The sequence below is a fragment of the Scyliorhinus torazame genome, chromosome 1, assembly GCF_047496885.1.
Source record: "Scyliorhinus torazame isolate Kashiwa2021f chromosome 1, sScyTor2.1, whole genome shotgun sequence".
Taxonomy (NCBI): domain Eukaryota; kingdom Metazoa; phylum Chordata; class Chondrichthyes; order Carcharhiniformes; family Scyliorhinidae; genus Scyliorhinus; species Scyliorhinus torazame.
The window spans coordinates 12,972,969-12,989,773 of NC_092707.1; the positions used below are offsets into that span (position 1 = coordinate 12,972,969).

The 16,805-nt window shown below is 49.9% G+C and overlaps 1 protein-coding gene across 3 annotated transcripts in view; it reads left to right on the plus strand.

Moving 5' to 3' along the window:
* LOC140429300 (peptidyl-prolyl cis-trans isomerase FKBP8-like) overlaps window positions 1–13,133 on the plus strand; it is a 69,325-nt gene extending 56,192 nt beyond the window's left edge. For 2 of the 3 annotated variants that reach the window (XM_072516129.1, XM_072516120.1), the window contains 2 exons: window positions 3,365–3,475; window positions 12,691–13,133. In XM_072516129.1, the coding sequence (XP_072372230.1) occupies window positions 3,365–3,475; window positions 12,691–12,777 (198 nt within the window). In that variant the 3' untranslated portion in view covers window positions 12,778–13,133. The remainder of the gene's footprint in view (window positions 1–3,364; window positions 3,476–12,690) is intronic. The other variant, XM_072516136.1, reaches the window with a different exon arrangement.
* The last annotated feature ends 3,672 nt before the right edge of the window (window positions 13,134–16,805 follow it).

The window sequence follows — 16,805 nt, forward strand, 5'->3', positions numbered from 1 at the left end:
CCCACCCGGGTTATTCTCTCGCCCAACTTCTTCCATCAGGCAGGAGATATAGAAGTCTGAGAACACGCACGAACAGACTCAAAAACAGCTTCTTCCCCGCTGTTACCTGTCTCCTGAATGAACCTCTTATGGACTGAACTGATCTCTCCACACATCTTCTCTACTGAGTAGTACTACACTCCGTGTGCTTCACCCGATGCCTGTGTCTATGTATTTACATTATTTCTGTGTGTCTGTCCTATGTTTTTCATGTTTGGAGCAATCTGTCTGGACTGTATGCAGAACAATACCTAGGTGCACGTGACAATAAATCAAATTCAATTCAATTCAATTTGGCAAAATGTGAATTTCTCCATTTTGGCGAGAATAATAGAAATTTAGAATATTATTTAAATGATGAGAGATTGCAGAACTCTGGGTTACAGAGGGATCTGGGCGTCCTGGTATATGAATCAGATAAGGTTAGTCAGCAAGTACAGCTGGTGATTAGGAAAGGAAATGGAACCTTGGTGTTTATTGCATGAGGAATGGAATATAAATGCTTGGACATTTTACGACTGCAGGGCCTTGGTGAGACCACATCTGGAGTGGGAGCGGTTTTGATCACCTTATTTTGATCACCTTATTTTTAAAAAGATGTAATTGCATTAGAAGCAGTTCAGAGAGAGTTCACTCCACTTATTATAGGTTTCTGGTGCGAGGGGCAAGGTTTAGAGGCGATGTACGAGGCAAGTTTTTTACACAGAGGGTAGTGGGTGCCTGGAACGCGCTGCCGGAGGAGGTGGTGGAAGCAGGGACGATAGTGACGTTTAAGGGGCATCTTGACAAATACATGAATAGGATGGGAATAGAGGGATACGGACCCCGGAGGTGTAGAAGGTTTTAGTTTAGACGGGCAGCATGGTCGGCATGGGCTTGGAGGGCCGAAGGGCCTGTTTCTGTGCTGTAATTTTCTTTGTTCTTTGTAACATATAAGATCCTGGGGGGATTTGAGAGGGTGGATTCACGGAGTTCGTTTCCTCTTGTGGGGGAAACGAGAACTGGGGGGCACAGTTTAAAAATAAGAGATCTCCCTTTTGAGACAGGGATACGGTGAAACTTTGTCTCCATGTTCGTCGTTGGCGCATGGAAATCTCTTAGCCAGAAGGTAGTGGAGGCCGGGTCATGGCTGTGGTAGGCAGGGTTGTGTTATTGTATTTTATTCACATATGGAATGTGGGTGTCACTAGCTGGGCCATTCATTGCCCATCCCTAATTGTCCTTGAACTGAGTGTCCATTTCAGAGGCGTTAGGAAAGCAAAGGTAGCTTTGAGGGAATTAGATTTGTGATGGTAAACGTTAGAAATAAGGTGTAGCTTAAAGTGGGTTTAATGTAATGTTTCTGTGCTTGGAATGGGAAAACCTATGGTGATATTCACGCTGGAAAAAGGTGTTTGTAAGTGTGGGGGTTGGTCAAATTCCAAATGTTGTATTTTGAGAAGGCTACGGCGTGAAGAATAAATAAACCAGCAGTAGTTGCTCAGCAACTGGAGCCTTGTAAGGTCGAAAAGATTTTAAGTTTTAATTTAGCTAATTTGATTGGAGCTGAAGATTGGTAGTGAGAGAGAAGGATGCTCTCACACTTATGATAGAAGAGGTTGGTTTAGAAGAGGGAACATCTCTCTCAGCTTTGCTAGAAGAAAAGCCATACCATGGAGTAATGGCTAAGAAAGCAAGAGCAGCGAGTTAACGAAACTAGAGAAATGAAAAGAAGTTTCCAAAAAGCCTGAGGTTACAGGTACTGGAACAGAGAACTGCTCAGTAAAGACATACTCAGTTGAGAAGAAGGCTGCGATGCCAGAAAGATACCTGATGTGATTTTCAGATTTGGAGATTTTACTGCAGCCTGTGGAACATGAGTTTATCATAGAATTTACAGTGCAGAAGGAAGCCATTCGACCCATCGAGTCTGCACCGGCTCTTGGAAAGAGCACCCTACCCAAGGTCAACACCTCCACCCTATCCCCATAACCCATTAACCCCACCCAACACTAAGGGCAATTTTGGACACTAAGGGCAATTTATCATGGCCAATCCACCTATCCTGCACGTCTTTGGACTGTGGGAGGAAACCGGAGCACCCGGAGGAAACCCACGCACACACGGGGAGGATGTGCAGACTCTGCACAGACAGTGACCCAAGCCGGGAATCGAACCTGGGACCCTGGAGCTGTGAAGAAATTGTGCTATCCACAATGCTATCGTGCTGCCCACGAGTTGAAATAACAATGGAAATCAGTGGCTCAATCTCGGAGTTTCTGTCAAAGCAGTTCAGACAAAGAAATCCTAAAGGGGTTGGTGTGGAATCCTGGACTGGATCTTCTGTTAAAAGTGGAATGGAAGCTTTGTTTAAAAGTGGATAAAAGCAAATTATTGTGGATGCTGGAATCTAAAACGAAAGAGAAAATGCTGGAAAATCTCAGCAAGTCTGGCAGCATCTGTAGGGAGAGAAACGAGCTAACGTTTCGAGTCCGGTTTGACTTTGACAAAGAGTCATCGGACTCGAAACATTAACTCTTTTCTCTCCCTACAGATGCTGCCAGACTTGCTGAGATTTTCCAGCATTTTCTCTTTCGCTTTGTTTAAAAGTGTCATTTGGAAAAGGTGGACTGGATTTTGGAATGCAAACCTCTACGTGGGAGCATTGTTATGAGAGAAGATTTTAAAGTATGTTTTTGGAGTGATGTTTGGAAACTCACATGTGATAATTATCTGGGGGGATTCTGAGAAGAAATTCCACTCACCCCAACTTGGGTTCAGAGCAGAGTGTGTATTTGACCACAGTCATCTTGTGTGCTTTAAAGGGGCTTTGTGTTAATGAGACCCTTGTAGCATGAAATGTGCTTTGCATTCCACATTAAACCTAAAATCTATGCGTTATTGTTAAGACGAGGGGGGAGTAAAGGACTATTGTATCATAATTCAACTTTTTCTTGTTTGATACATATTTCTTCTAGTTAGAACTAATTAGTGGTCCTGTGACTCTGTTACTCCACGTTTTATTTTTAAAAAGTGTTTGGGGGCACAGCAGGAAAGTAGAGCTGAGACCACAATTAGTTCTTCCATCGAGCAGGCTGGAAGGGCCGAATGCATTACTCTTCTTCCGAAGTCTGCCTACGTCATTGTGTAGCAGTGACAGAGTCTCGCAGGCACAGTTCTGCCACCGTGTAGACGTGTGAGTGCAGGGACTGGTAGGGACAGAACATTTAGAATGTTAGGCAGAGGGGAAAAATAGATCGCAATGTTTCACCCCTAAGTGTGTCGCACCGTTGTTCTGTGAGTGTGCCATTGATTGCCGCGAGCCTCTCAATACTTTCTTTTGTAGATGCTTCAGCACGATATAGATTTGGCAATGAAGGGATTGATGGACCAGCATAAAAGCCAAGGTGAAAGAAAGAATAAGGCTCCTAGTAATAACACACTGCAGAAAAAAATAGTGAGTGATTTTCTACTTGCTGGATAATGGGAAGTACTGGATAGAATTAGATAGAACACAGAATCAGGCCATTCAGCCCAACCTGTCTATGCTCCACCCCAACCTCCTCCCGTCCCTCTCCATCTGACCCTATCAGCAAAACCTCCTCTTCCTTTCTCCCTAACAGATCTACCTTGATTCCCCTCTTTAGACATCCATCCTATTTACCATCGTCTGGACGGTAGCGGGTTCTGGACAAGAAGATTCAGCTAAACTCCTATTGAATTTATTCGTAAGCTTGGTTTCCTCCACAGTAGGAAATTCTCTTGACAATTACCCTATTGAACTCCGACTTAAATTTAAAAAGTGTTGACAGTCAGAGAGATCTGGGTGTACAGGTCCACAGGTCACTGAAAGAGGCAACACAGGTGGAGAAGGTAGTCAAGAAGGCATACGGCATGCTTGCCTTCATTGGCCGGGGCATTGAGTATAAGAATTGGCAAGTCATGTTGCAGCTGTATAGAACCTTAGTTAGGCCACACTTGGAGTATAGTGTTCAATTCTGGTCGCCACACTACCAGAAGGATGTGGAGGCTTTAGAGAAGGTGCAGAAGAGATTTACCAGGATGTTGCCTGGTATGGAGGGCATTAGCTATGAGGAGCGGTTGAATAAACTCGGTTTGTTCTCACCGGAACGACGGAGGTTGAGGGGTGACCTGATAGAGGTCTACAAAAGTATGAGGGGCGTAGACAGAGTGGATAGTCAGAGGCGTTTTCCCAGGGTCGAGGTGTCAATTACTAGGGGGCATAGGTTTAAGGTGCGAGGGGCGAGGTTTCAAGGAGATGTACGAGGCAAGTTTTTTACACAGAGGGTAGTGGGTGCCTGGAACTCGCTGCCGGAGGGGGTGGTGGAAGCAGGGACGATAGTGACGTTTAAGGGGCACCTTGAGAAATACATGAATAGGATGGGAATAGAGGGATACGGACCCCGGAAGTGTAGAAGATTTTAGTTCAGACGGGCAGCATGGTCGGCGCAGGCTTGGAGGGATGAAGGGCCTGTTCCTGTGCTGTACTTTTCTTTGTTCTTTGTTCTTTGTTCTTTGTTTGTTCTTTGTATTCCTCAGCCTCCTCCTTTCCTACAGCAAAGAGCCTCAAAACCCTCATTCTTTCCTGATAGGCACGACTATGAGGGTCCTTGCAGAGATTGGCTGGCTAAATTCAACGCCCCCCAGTGAATAAAATTGTTTTGTATTCATCGCTCTTTGGATATGGGCATTACTGGGCAAGGCCAGAATATATTTATGGGCAGCACGGTAGCATTGTGGATAGCACAAATGCTTCACAGCTCCAGGGTCCCAGGTTCGATTCCGGCTTGGGTCACTGTCTGTGCGGAGTCTGCACATCCTCCCCGTGTGTGCGTGGGTTTCCTCCGGGAGCTCTGGTTTCCTCCCACAGTCCAAAGATGTGCGGGTTAGGTGGATTGGCCATGATAAATTGCCCATAGTGTCCAAAATTGTTGGGTGGGGTTACTGGGTTCTGGGGATAGGGTGGAGGTGTGGATCTTGGGTGGGGTGCTCTTTCCAAGAGCAGGTGCAGACTCGGTGGGCCGAATGGCCTCCTTCTGCACTGTAAATTCTATGATATTGTCCATACAAGATTGCCCTTGGGAAGGTGGAGGGTGATGTTGAGGTGTCAAAGCTTTACTCAAGGAACTAGAGAGAAACTGGCCATAGCATGAGAGAAGGTAGAAGACGTGTTCTTCTTTTCTCTTTTGAAATACTCACGGACTTCCTGTGCATTGCCAGAAATGTCTGGTTTTAAACACACGTTTCCAATTTTTATCATTTTTATTGCGTCTCTAATTCACGGTTTGATGTGTGTCAGTGACACGCCCTGTCTCAGAGGAATGTGGTTTTCATATCAAAGACCAATATGTCCATCCTTCACAAGAGCCTCGACTTGAGCACTCAATGCAGCAATGGGGGAGTGCAGCACCGTCAGAGGTGCCTTTTAACCAGGGCACGACCTGCCGTGACCCATCAACAAGGAAACCCCTTGGTGCTATTTGCTGGTGAGGTCTCACTTGTCCGCTGGCCAATATTTGGCAATGTTTCTTTTGATCATATTTTATGTCAGACCCTTAGGTTCAGTTCGTTTATTTTTAAAAAAATATATTTTATTCAAATTTTTCGGCCAAACAAAACAGTACAAAGGTTTTTCCCCTTTTTACAACAATGAAACAATATAAATAACAGTGGCCGTTTTTAACAAATAAATAAATAACATATAAACTAAATGGCAACTGCCATGACAAAAATAATAATTCTCCCAAATAATAAAATCAAGCAATCCAATATACATAACCAACTACAAATATCTATACAAAAACACCCCTGAGGACCCACCCGTGCCCTCCCCCCTCCCCCCCCTCCCCCCCCCCCCCCCTCCCCCCTGGGTTGCTGCTGTTACCTTCCCATTTCCTTTATCGTTCTGCGAGGTAGTCAATGAACGGTTGCCACCGCCTGGTGAACCCTTGAGCCAAACCCCTTAGTGCGAACTTTATCCAAACTAGTTTTATAAACCCTGCCATGTCGTTTATCCAGGTCTCCACGCCCGGGGGTTTGGCTTCCTTCCACATAAGCAATATCCTTCGCCGGGCTACTAGAGACGCAAAGGCCAAAACATCAGCCTCTCTCGCCTCCTGCACTCCCGGCTCTTCTGCAACCCCAAATATAGCCAATCCCCAGCTTGGCTCGACCCGGACCCCCACCACCTTCAAAAGCACATTCGCCACCCCCACCCAGAACCCCTGCAGTGCCGGGCATGACCAAAACATGTGGGTGTGGTTTGCTGGGCTTCTCGAGCATCTCCCACACCTATCCTCTACCCCGAAAAATTTACTGAGCCTTGCTCCGGTCATATGCGCCCTGTGCAAAACCTTGAATTGTATCAGGCTGAGCCTGGCGCACGAGGACGAAGAGTTTACCCTACGTAGGGCATCTGCCCACAGCCCCTCCTCAGTCTCTTCCCCCAGCTCTTCTTCCCATTTCCCCTTCAGCTCATCCACCATGATCTCCCCCTCGTCCCTCATTTCCCTGTATATATCCGACACCCTACCATCCCCCACCCATGTCCCTGAGATCACTCTATCCTGAATCTCCTGCGTCAGGAGCTGCGGGAATTCCCTCACCTGTTGCCTCGCAAAAGCCCTCAGTTGCATGTACCGAAATGCATTCCCTTGGGACAACCCATATTTTTCCGTCAGCGCTCCCAGACTCGCAAACGTCCCGTCTAGGAACAGATCCCTCAGTTGCACAATCCCAGCTCTCTGCCATGTTCTAAATCCCCCATCTATTCTCCCCGGGACAAACCTATGATTATTTCTTATCGGGGACCACACCGAGGCACCCGTCATTCCCTTATGCCGTCTCCACTGCCCCCAAATTTTCAGCGTTGCCACCACCACTGGACTTGTGGTGTATTTCTTTGGGGAGAACGGCAACCGCGCCGTCACCATTGCTTGTAGGCTGGTTCCTTTGCAGGACGCCATCTCCAATCTCTTCCACGCCGCTCCCTCCCCTTCTCCCATCCACTTACACACCATTGAGATATTGGCGGCCCAATAGTACTCACTTAAGCTCGGTAGTGCCAGTCCCCCCTATCCCTGCTACATTGCAAAAAACCCCTCCTCACTCTCGGGGTCTTCCCAGCCCACACAAAACTCATGACACTTTTCTCGATTTTCTTGAAAAAAGCCTTCGTGACCATCACTGGGAGGCACTGAAACACAAAAAGGAATCTCGGGAGGACTACCATTTTGACTGCCTGCACCCGACCCACCAGTGACAGGGGAACCATGTCCCATCTCTTAAAATCCTCTTCCATCTGTTCCACCAATCGTGTTAGATTTAACCTATGTAAGGTTCCCCAACTCCTGGCTATCTGAATCCCTAAGTACCGGAAATCTCTTGTTACCTTCCTCAGCGGTAAATCATCTATTCCCCTGCTCTGCTCCCCCGGATGTACCACAAACAACTCACTCTTCCCCAGATTCAATTTGTACCCCGAGAATTCTCCAAACTCCCTGAGTGTCTGCATTATCTCAGGCATCCCCTCCACTGGGTCCGCAACATACAGCAATAAATCATCTGCATACAATGATATCCGGTGTTCTTCTCCTCCCCTGAGTACTCCCCTCCACTTCCTGGAGCCCCTCAGTGCTATGGCCAGGGGCTCAATTGCCAATGCAAACAGTAACGGAGACAGGGGACGCCCCTGCCTCGTCCCTCTATAAAGACGGAAGTAGTCAGACCTCTGCCTGTTCGTGACCACACTTGCCACCGGGGCCCTATATAGCAGCTGTACCCATCCAATAAACCCTTCTCCAAAACCAAATCTCCTCAACACTTCCCACAGGTAGTCCCACTCCACTCTGTCGAATGCTTTCTCGGCGTCCATCGCCACCACTATCTCCGCCTCCCCCTCTGGTGGGGGCATCATCATCACCCCTAGCAGTCTCCGTTTGTTCGTGTACAGCTGTCTCCCCTTAACAAACCCAGTTTGATCCTCGTGGACCACCCCTGGGACACAATCCTCTATCCTTGTCGCCATCACCTTGGCCAGGAGCTTAGCATCTACGTTCAAAAGGGAAATGGGCCTGTAGGACCCACACTGCAGTGGGTCTTTTTCCTTCTTCAAAAGTAACGATATCGTCGCCTCCGACATAGTCGGGGGCAACTTCCCCCTTTCCCTGGCCTCATTAAAGGTTCTCGTCAAAAGCGGGGCCAGTAGGTCCATATATTTCCTATAAAATTCCACCGGGAACCCATCCGGTCCCGGGGCCTTCCCCGCCTGCATGCTCCCAATCCGCTTTATCACCTCCTCTACCTCAAACTGTGCTCCCAGTCCCGCCCTCTCCTGCTCCTCCACCTTCGGGAATTCCAGCTGATCCAGGAAATGCATCATTCCCTCCTTCCCTTCTGGGGGCTGAGCCTTATACAACCTCTCATAGAATGCCTTGAACACCCCGTTCACTCTCTCCGCTCCCCGTTCCATCTCTCCCTCCTCATCTCTCACCCCACCTATCTCCCTCGCCGCTCCCCTCTTCCTCAATTGTTGGGCCAGTAGCTGGCTCGCCTTCTCTCCATACTCATACTGTACACCCTGTGCCCTCCTCCACTGTGCCTCTGCCTTACCCGTGATCAGCAGGTCAAATTCCACATGTAACCTTTGTCTTTCCCTGTACAGTCCCTCCTCCGGTGCCTCTGCATATTGCCTATCCACCCTCAGAAGTTCTCTCAACAATCGCTCCCTTTCTTTACTCTCTTGCTTCCCTTTATATGCCCTTATGGATATCAGTTCCCCTCTAACCACCACCTTCAACGCCTCCCAGACCACTCCCACCTGAACCTCTCCATTGTCATTAAGCTCCAAGTACCTTTCGATACACCCCCTCACCCTTAGACATACCCCCTCATCCGCCAATAAGCCCATATCCATTCTCCAGAGTGGGTGCTGTTCTTTTTCCTCTCCTACCTCCAGATCTACCCAATGTGGAGCGTGGTCTGAGATGGTTATGGCCGTATACTCCGTCCCTGTCACCTTCGGGATCAGTGCCCTTCCCAGGACAAAAAAATCTATCCGTGAATATACCTTGTGAACATGGGAGAAAAATGAAAACTCCTTACTCCTAGGCCTAATAAATCTCCAGGGGTCTACTCCTCCCATCTGCTCCATGAAGTCCTTAAGCACCTTGGCCGCTGCCGGCCTCCTCCCGGTCTTGGACCTCGACCGGTCCAGCCCTGGATCAAGCACCGTATTGAAGTCTCCCCCCATTACCAACTTTCCCGCCTCCAGGTCCGGGATACGCCCCAACATACGCCTCATGAAGTTTGCATCATCCCAGTTCGGGGCGTATACGTTCACCAGAACCACCGCTTCCCCTTGTAATCTGCCACTCACCATCACGTATCTACCCCCACTTTCCGCTACTATGCTCTTTGCCTCAAACAGTACCCGTTTCCCCACTAAAATAGCCACCCCCCTATGCTTCGTATCTAGACCTGAATGAAACACCTGTCCCACCCATCCTTTACGTAGTCTAACCTGGTCTGTCCGTTTCAGGTGCGTCTCCTGCAACATAACCACATCTGCCTTTAATTTCTTTAGGTGTGCGAGTACCCGTGCCCTTTTAATCGGCCCATTCAGCCCTCTCACGTTCCACGTGATCAGCCGGGTTGGGGGGCTCTTTACCCACCCCCCCTTGTCGACTAGCCATCCCCTTTTTTAACCCAACTCCTTACCCGGTTCCCACGTACCCGTATATCCCACCGACGGTGCCCTCCCGTCTCGACCAGCCCGCCCCATAACAGCTCCCCCTTCCCCTTAGCAGCAGCAACCCAGTTAACTCTCCCCCCCCCCTCCGCTAGATCCCTTTCTAGCGTAATTACAACCCCCATGTTACTCACAGAAGTCAGCAAACTCTAGCTGACCTCGGCTTCCCCGTTTGAGGTTCAGTTTGTTTATTGAGTACGAGTCAAGACAATTAGATTTTCACAATTCCCAATGGATAAGTCAGTTAATAACACTGCTCGTTATGTGCATGAGTGATATATGATGTATAATATGAAATTATCACTGCGTATCTCTGATCTGTGTAGACCTGAGCCCCTTTTAATATTCAACAAAATAGAGCTGCGAGCTGATCAGAGTTTAATTGTTTGCTGAGGTCAGTCAGAGTTTAATTGTTTGGCGAGGTCAGTCAGAGTTTAATTGTTTGGTGAGGTCAGTCAGAGTTTAATTGTTTGGTGAGGTCAGTCAGAGTTTAATTGTTTGACGAGGTCAGTCAGAGTTTAATTGTTTGGTGAGGTCAGTCAGAGTTTAATTGTTTGGTGAGGTCAGTCAGAGTTTAATTGTTTGTTGAGGTCAGTCAGAGTTTAATTGTTTGATGAGGTCAGTCAGAGTTTAATTGTTTGGTGAGGTCAGTCAGAGTTTAATTGTTTGATGAGGTCAGTCAGAGTTAAATTGTTTGGTGAGTTCAGTCAGAGTTTAATTGTTTGGCGAGGTCAGTCAGATTTTAATTGTTTAGTGAGGTCAGTCAGAGTTTAATTGTTCTTCAGGTCATAAGGCAGAGTCTGAGGCAAAACAACTTTTAATGGTCCCCTTTTAATGGTCAACAAAATAGAGCTGCGAGCTGATCAGAGTTTAATTGTTTGGTGAGGACAGTCAGAGTTTCATTGTTTGGCGAGGTCAGTCAGAGTTTAATTGTTTGGTGAGGTCAGTCAGAGTTTAATTGTTTGGTGAGGTCAGTCAGAGTTTAATTGTTTGACTAGGTCAGTCAGAGTTTAATTGTTTGGTGAGGTCAGTCAGAGTTTAATTGTTTGGTGAGGTCAGTCAGAGTTTAATTGTTTGGCGAGGTCAGTCAGAGAGTAATTGTTTGGTGAGGTCAGTCAGAGTTTAATTGTTTGGTGAGGTCAGTCAGAGTTTAATTGTTTGGCGAGGTCAGTCAGAGTTTAATTGTTTGGTGAGGTCAGTCAGAGTTTAATTGTTTGGTGAGGTCAGTCAGAGTTTAATTGTTTGTTGAGGTCAGTCAGAGTTTAATTGTTTGATGAGGTCAGTCAGAGTTAAATTGTTTGGTGAGTACAGTCAGAGTTTAATTGTTTGGCGAGGTCAGTCCGATTTTAATTGTTTAGTGAGGTCAGTCAGAGTTTAATTGTTCTTCAGGTCATAAGGCAGAGTCTGAGGCAAAACAACTTTTTTAAAATATTTTTTTTTATGGCTATTTCTTGAGCCATGAGGCGCAGATAACTCCAGATGCCTATCTTTTCATAGAGACAGTGGTGACAGCTTTGACAGGGAGCCTAAAAAGGATGAATGTGCAGGAAGTGGACAATAAAGAAAAAATAAAGTTTTGCATTTATATACCACCTCTTAACCATCTTTGGATGTTTAAGCGCCTTGACTTCGGGATTTGGATAGGCTAAGTGAATGGGCTAGGGTCTGGCAGATGGAATACAATGTTGACAAATGTGAGGTTATCCATTTTGATAGGAATAACAGCAAAAGCGATTTTTATTTAAATGATAAAATATTAAAACATGCTGCTGAGCAGAGAGACCTGGGTGTGCTAGTGCATGAGTCGCAAAAAAGTTGGTTTACAGCGCAACAGGTGATTAAGAAGACAAATGGAGTTTTGTCCTTCATTGCTAGGGGGATGGAGTTTAAGACTCGGGAGGTTCTGCTGCAATTGTATAAGGTGTTAGTGAGGCCACACCTGGAGTATTGTGTTCAGTTTTGGTCTCCTTACCTGAGAAAGGATGTACTGGCGCTGGAGGGTGTGCAGAGGAGATTCACTCGGTTAACCCCTGAGTTGAGGGGGTTGGATTACGAGGAGAGGTTGAGTAGACTGGGACTGTACTCATTGGAATTTAGAAGGATGCGGGGAAATCTTATAGAAACATATAAGATTATGAAGGGAATAGATAGGATAGATGCGGGCAGGTTGTTTCCACTGGCGGGTGAAAGCAGAACTGGGGGGCATAGCCTCAAAATAAGGGGAAGTAGATTTAGGACTGAGTTTAGGAGGAACTTCTTCACCCAAAGGGTTGTGAATCTATGGAATTCCCTGTCCAGTGAAGCGGTAGAGGCTCCTTCAATAAATGTTTTTAAGATAAAGATAGATAGTTTTTTGAATAAAGGGATTAAGGGTTATGGTATTCGGGCGGGAAAGTGGAGCTGAGTCCACAAAAGATCAGCCATGATCTCATTGAATGGCGGAGCAGGCTCGAGGGGCCAGATGGCCTACTCCTGCTCCTAGTTCTTATGTTCTTGACAACCAATGAATTTTGAAGTGTAACCATTGTTGTGATGTAGGAAATGCAGGGACCAATTAGCGCACAGCAAGTTGTGGGTGAATATTGGCCAGAACACCAGGAAGCAGCCATCCTCTCTTTTTCACACGGTGCCACATGATCTTTCAAGTCTACCCCAGAGGGCAGACAAGGCCTCAGTTTAATGCCTCACGCAACGGGTTGGGGGCACAGGGCTTCTGGCAGTGCAGCACTCCCTCAGAGCTGCTCCGTCTGGGTTACGTGCTCAAAGTTATCGGAGCGGGACTTGAACCCACAACCTCCTGACCCACTGAGCCAGGGCTGAATGAGTCTATAAGGGGGATGAATGTTTTGTCATGAATACAATTTACCGGCACATGTCATTGTGTCATCCGTATCTATTTTCAGAGCATTTCGTGGAAGTGGTTGATCGGAGGTGTGGCTGTGGTCCTCGGAGGTGTCGCTGCCACTGCACGCCTCTCTAAATGGAAATAGATCCTTTTCCAAATCTGACCAGGACTTCAGGACCACCAAGAGCTATGATACTATCCCGGGGAATAATATCCCATGTTCTTTCACAATGGCAATAAACACCCTGTGTGTGACCACAGCTTATGTACAGACTGGACATATAAGGCTGCTTACTTAGAAATAAAAATGATTCAAGTTAAAGTTTACGATTCCAATAATGGTCAACGCAACTCCGAAAGTAACACAAAGGACTCATTAGGAGCTGATAACATTTGTACGAGCGGACAATGGAGTTTTGAACTCAGCACGTTGTAGCTGAATTGTGTCCTCGATGCATGAATCCAAATTAAAACATGGGCTTTGTCCTCCAGTCCAACATTCTTTGCATTCTTAGTCCTCCGTTCTTTGCAATCCTTACATTTGCATTGCGCGGGTCCCTGCTATCGATACGGAGCAGGAGGCTGTTTGAGTAACATCACCCGGTGTGGGTCTCTCTCCACCATCCTCAAGTGGCAATTAGCGATGGGCATTAAACGGCAGCTTCGCCACCCCAATAGCAACGCCCGTTATCCTGAAGACGAATAATTATTAAAAATTAATTCCCCAGAGGGAAGTTATGTAAAGTCACGTGGGAGAAAGGTACAGAAGGGTATTGGAAGAGGGGTGGGAGGAGACTCACGTGGGGCAGCAGCACCGGCGGTTGGGCCGAATGGCCAGTTTGTGGATGCACGCTGGGCGGAATTCTGCCCCAAAAATGGCTGAGTCATTCCGGGCAAGAACATCGATGTCATTCCAACTGTTCCGACACAATTCCATTGTCAACGTCCCACACTGAGTCACTGGCACTGGACACGCTAACAAGACCGGCCTCACAGGGATCGGACGACACTTTTAAAAGGCGCTCCAATCTCAAAGTGCCAGGATAGGCCCCGCCCATCACCCCTCCCCGCACCCCCATCACCCCACCTCCGCAGAAAAAGCTCTCCCATAATCGGTGGGAGAGGATCCAGACTGAGGAGTGCCGGACATCACCGCCTCCGAGGGGCGGGCCCTGGAGGTGACCGGTGTGGCCGAGGACAGGACTGTCACCCACGCGGAGGCTGGCGGACGCCGCAGAGGTGAGGAATCACCGGGCCCCACCCAGAGGACCTGTCATAAGTGAGTTGTTACTGCCTTACTGACCGACCCATCCCTCCCACTGACCACGTCTCCATTCTCCGCAGGCCCTCCAGCCGACGGCACCGGCCCACCCGGGCGGCTCCCTCTCCTGCCTCCCAGAAAAACACCTCGGAGGAGAGCTGCGTGGATTCCAAGATCGATGCGTCACAGCTGTCATCACCGCCCTCCACCAGCGCAGAGACACGCACCTCGGTGGGTGTCATTAGTGGTCAGGCTGCTGGGGCACAATCTGGTGAGCACCCCACAGCTGCTGATGCACATCTGGTGGAGGCAGGAACCCCCCCCCCAGGCGAGACAGCAGTCGGAGGTCTGCAGGATCCCAGGACCCAGCTGGGTCCCAGCCTGATGCTGAGCCTGTGGAACAGGTATTCCCGGAGCTGATGGAGACGATAGGGAGCGGCCGGGACATTCAGAGGGAGACGTCAGCATCACTCCAGCAGCTCCATAGCCGATTGGAGGAGTCCCAGAGGCTCCGGGTGCAAGAGATGTTGCCGGCAATGCGTGGCCCCGAGGCCAACACTGCCAGGGTGGCGACCGCAGGAGAGACTGGTGCACTATGTCGCCACCATGAGTGAAGGTGTCCAAAGTGTCGCGCAGTCAGTGACGCCCATGGCCGAGGGTCTCGGCAGAATGTCCGACTCGCTGGGGGATGTCACCCAGCACCAGGCCGACCTTGATGAGGTTCTGCGGGACACGTCGCGCTCTCAGGTGGGAATGGCTGAGGGGCTGCGGAGCATGGCCCAATCACAGAGGAGCATCACCGAGGGCATCGACATGATGATGCAGGGAGCTGCCAGGGCTGGCAGAGTCAGGTGATGCGGGGGCGGCCGGGGCTCGAACCAGCTGCCCCTCCGGCCCGAGGTGAACCTATGGGCACCAAGAGGGAGGAGGGAACACTGAGTGCCAACCCAGACCCGTGCCGTAGCAGGGCGATGGTGACCACCATCTCTCCTGAGTTCCACCCCTCCGATGAGGCCGTATGCCGGGGCCAGCACACGGAATAGGGAGGCCCGGCTGTGCGACGAATGGGGGACAGGCGAGGTGGAGGGGAGAGGAGGGCTGGAGGGGAGGGGGTGGGGAGTGGGAAGGCTGAGGGATGAGGGAGAGGGATGGGAAGGGGGGAGAGGGGGATTGACAGACGAGGCCACATCCTCAGTGAATTGGGCGGGTATGCTGGCCTCTCTGGCCCTCCGGGCTTCCCGTACCCTCACCGCTGCCTCCTGTCCTGTAGCCTGCAGCTGGTCCCCCGTCTCTTCCCTGGGATCGTCCTCCAGCCTCAGCTGGTCCGGCGCCACCTCATCACCCTCGGCCTCCTCCTCCTCGGGGGTGGCCACATGTTCCTCATCCCCAATTCCAGCATGTCGCCATATGGCTGTGCCAAGTTGTGGAGGTCACCGCAGACCACCCCAAAGCGGGCGAGCCTCCGGGGGGTGAACTGCAGGGCACCACCGGACGGGCCGAGGCATCGGGATTGCGCCTTGAGGTGTCCGACACACCGCTGAATGACAGCCCGGGTGGCCATATGGGCCTTGTTATTCCGGGTCTCTGCATCGGTCTCCGGGCTCCATACTGGGCCCCTTAGCCAGGTCCTCAGGGTGTGGGGCAGGGTCCGGCACATGGACCACCGCCTCGAGCACCTGCAGAGGCGGCTGCTGCCGTCTCCACCCGGCCTAGCTGCAGCATCAATAGGGCTGGGTCCACAGTACCGTCCATAGCATTCAACATCTGTAAGGCTTTGGGAGAGGGTGTTAGACTGATAAACAGCGGTGGGTCCCATCCCGGGGCCCTCCATTCCCCCGTTGATGCCCCCCCACCCGGAACGCCCTGCGCGCACACCCACGGGAATCCACCTGTGTTGTGTGACGTGCTCACTTCACCCCCGATTGCCAATTCCCTCTGACCGACAGCCTTCAGCCGGCCAGCCAGAGGCCTCGGCAGTCGGTGGGGGTTATGGGTGGTCGGTGGGGCAGAAGGGTGCCCCCGGAACGGGTACACGCGATCCGATGGTGCACGCGGATCCCTCCCCCACCAGCTGGGGTTCGCCCCCAGTCAAGGGTCCCTCTCCCGAGCACTGGGGCGACCTGCCCAGCGCCCCCGGGCTCTTTGTCTGCGAGCAAATGTGGCTGCACACCTCCTCGGCTCCCCACAGAAGCCCATCCGCCTGGTTCACATTTTTCCACTTGCTGGGGAGGCCGCTGAATGACGGGGAGGCTGCTGGATACGGGGTGGCTCTCGTTAATTGTGTGGAATTGGGGCTTAAGTGGTTTCTCACCACGCTGTGGCGAGATCGTGACTTCGCTTCCGCCAGAGGCCAGTCGCGTCGCAAACTGTTTGGCGCCTGGAGTGGTTCTCGCTTTTGGGCCCTCCCGCTATTCACTGGCCTCGTTACGCTCGAGCGAGAGTGCAACGAGGCGGAGCATCATGCCCTCAGCAGCCCGGGAACCCCGCGCACTGTTCATCACCCAGCGTGAACCCCGTTTAGGGGCTCTCCCGCTATTGGCATGTGAGAGTACCTTTAAGAAATGGGTGTTTATAAATGGGTATGTCTATAAATATCTGTAATGAGAGTACCTTTAAGAAATGAGTGTTTACTACTGCAGTGATGTCAGAGAGTGGGTGGAGCTGGGCTGTCTGTCAGCTTTTTACTTTCGTTTTAGGCTGTTTGCTGCAGGGTGTGATTTAGTTCCGTTTTCCGAGCTGGATAGCCGCAGTCACAGCCAGAAGGTCTATTAGAGTCTCTCTCTGTAATCTAAAGACTGTAAATCGATCCTGGTGACTTAAAACTTCCCGTACCAGCCTCCCCGAACAGGCGCCGGAATGTGGCGACGAGGGGCTTTTCACAGTAACTTCATTTGAAGCCTACTTGTGACAGA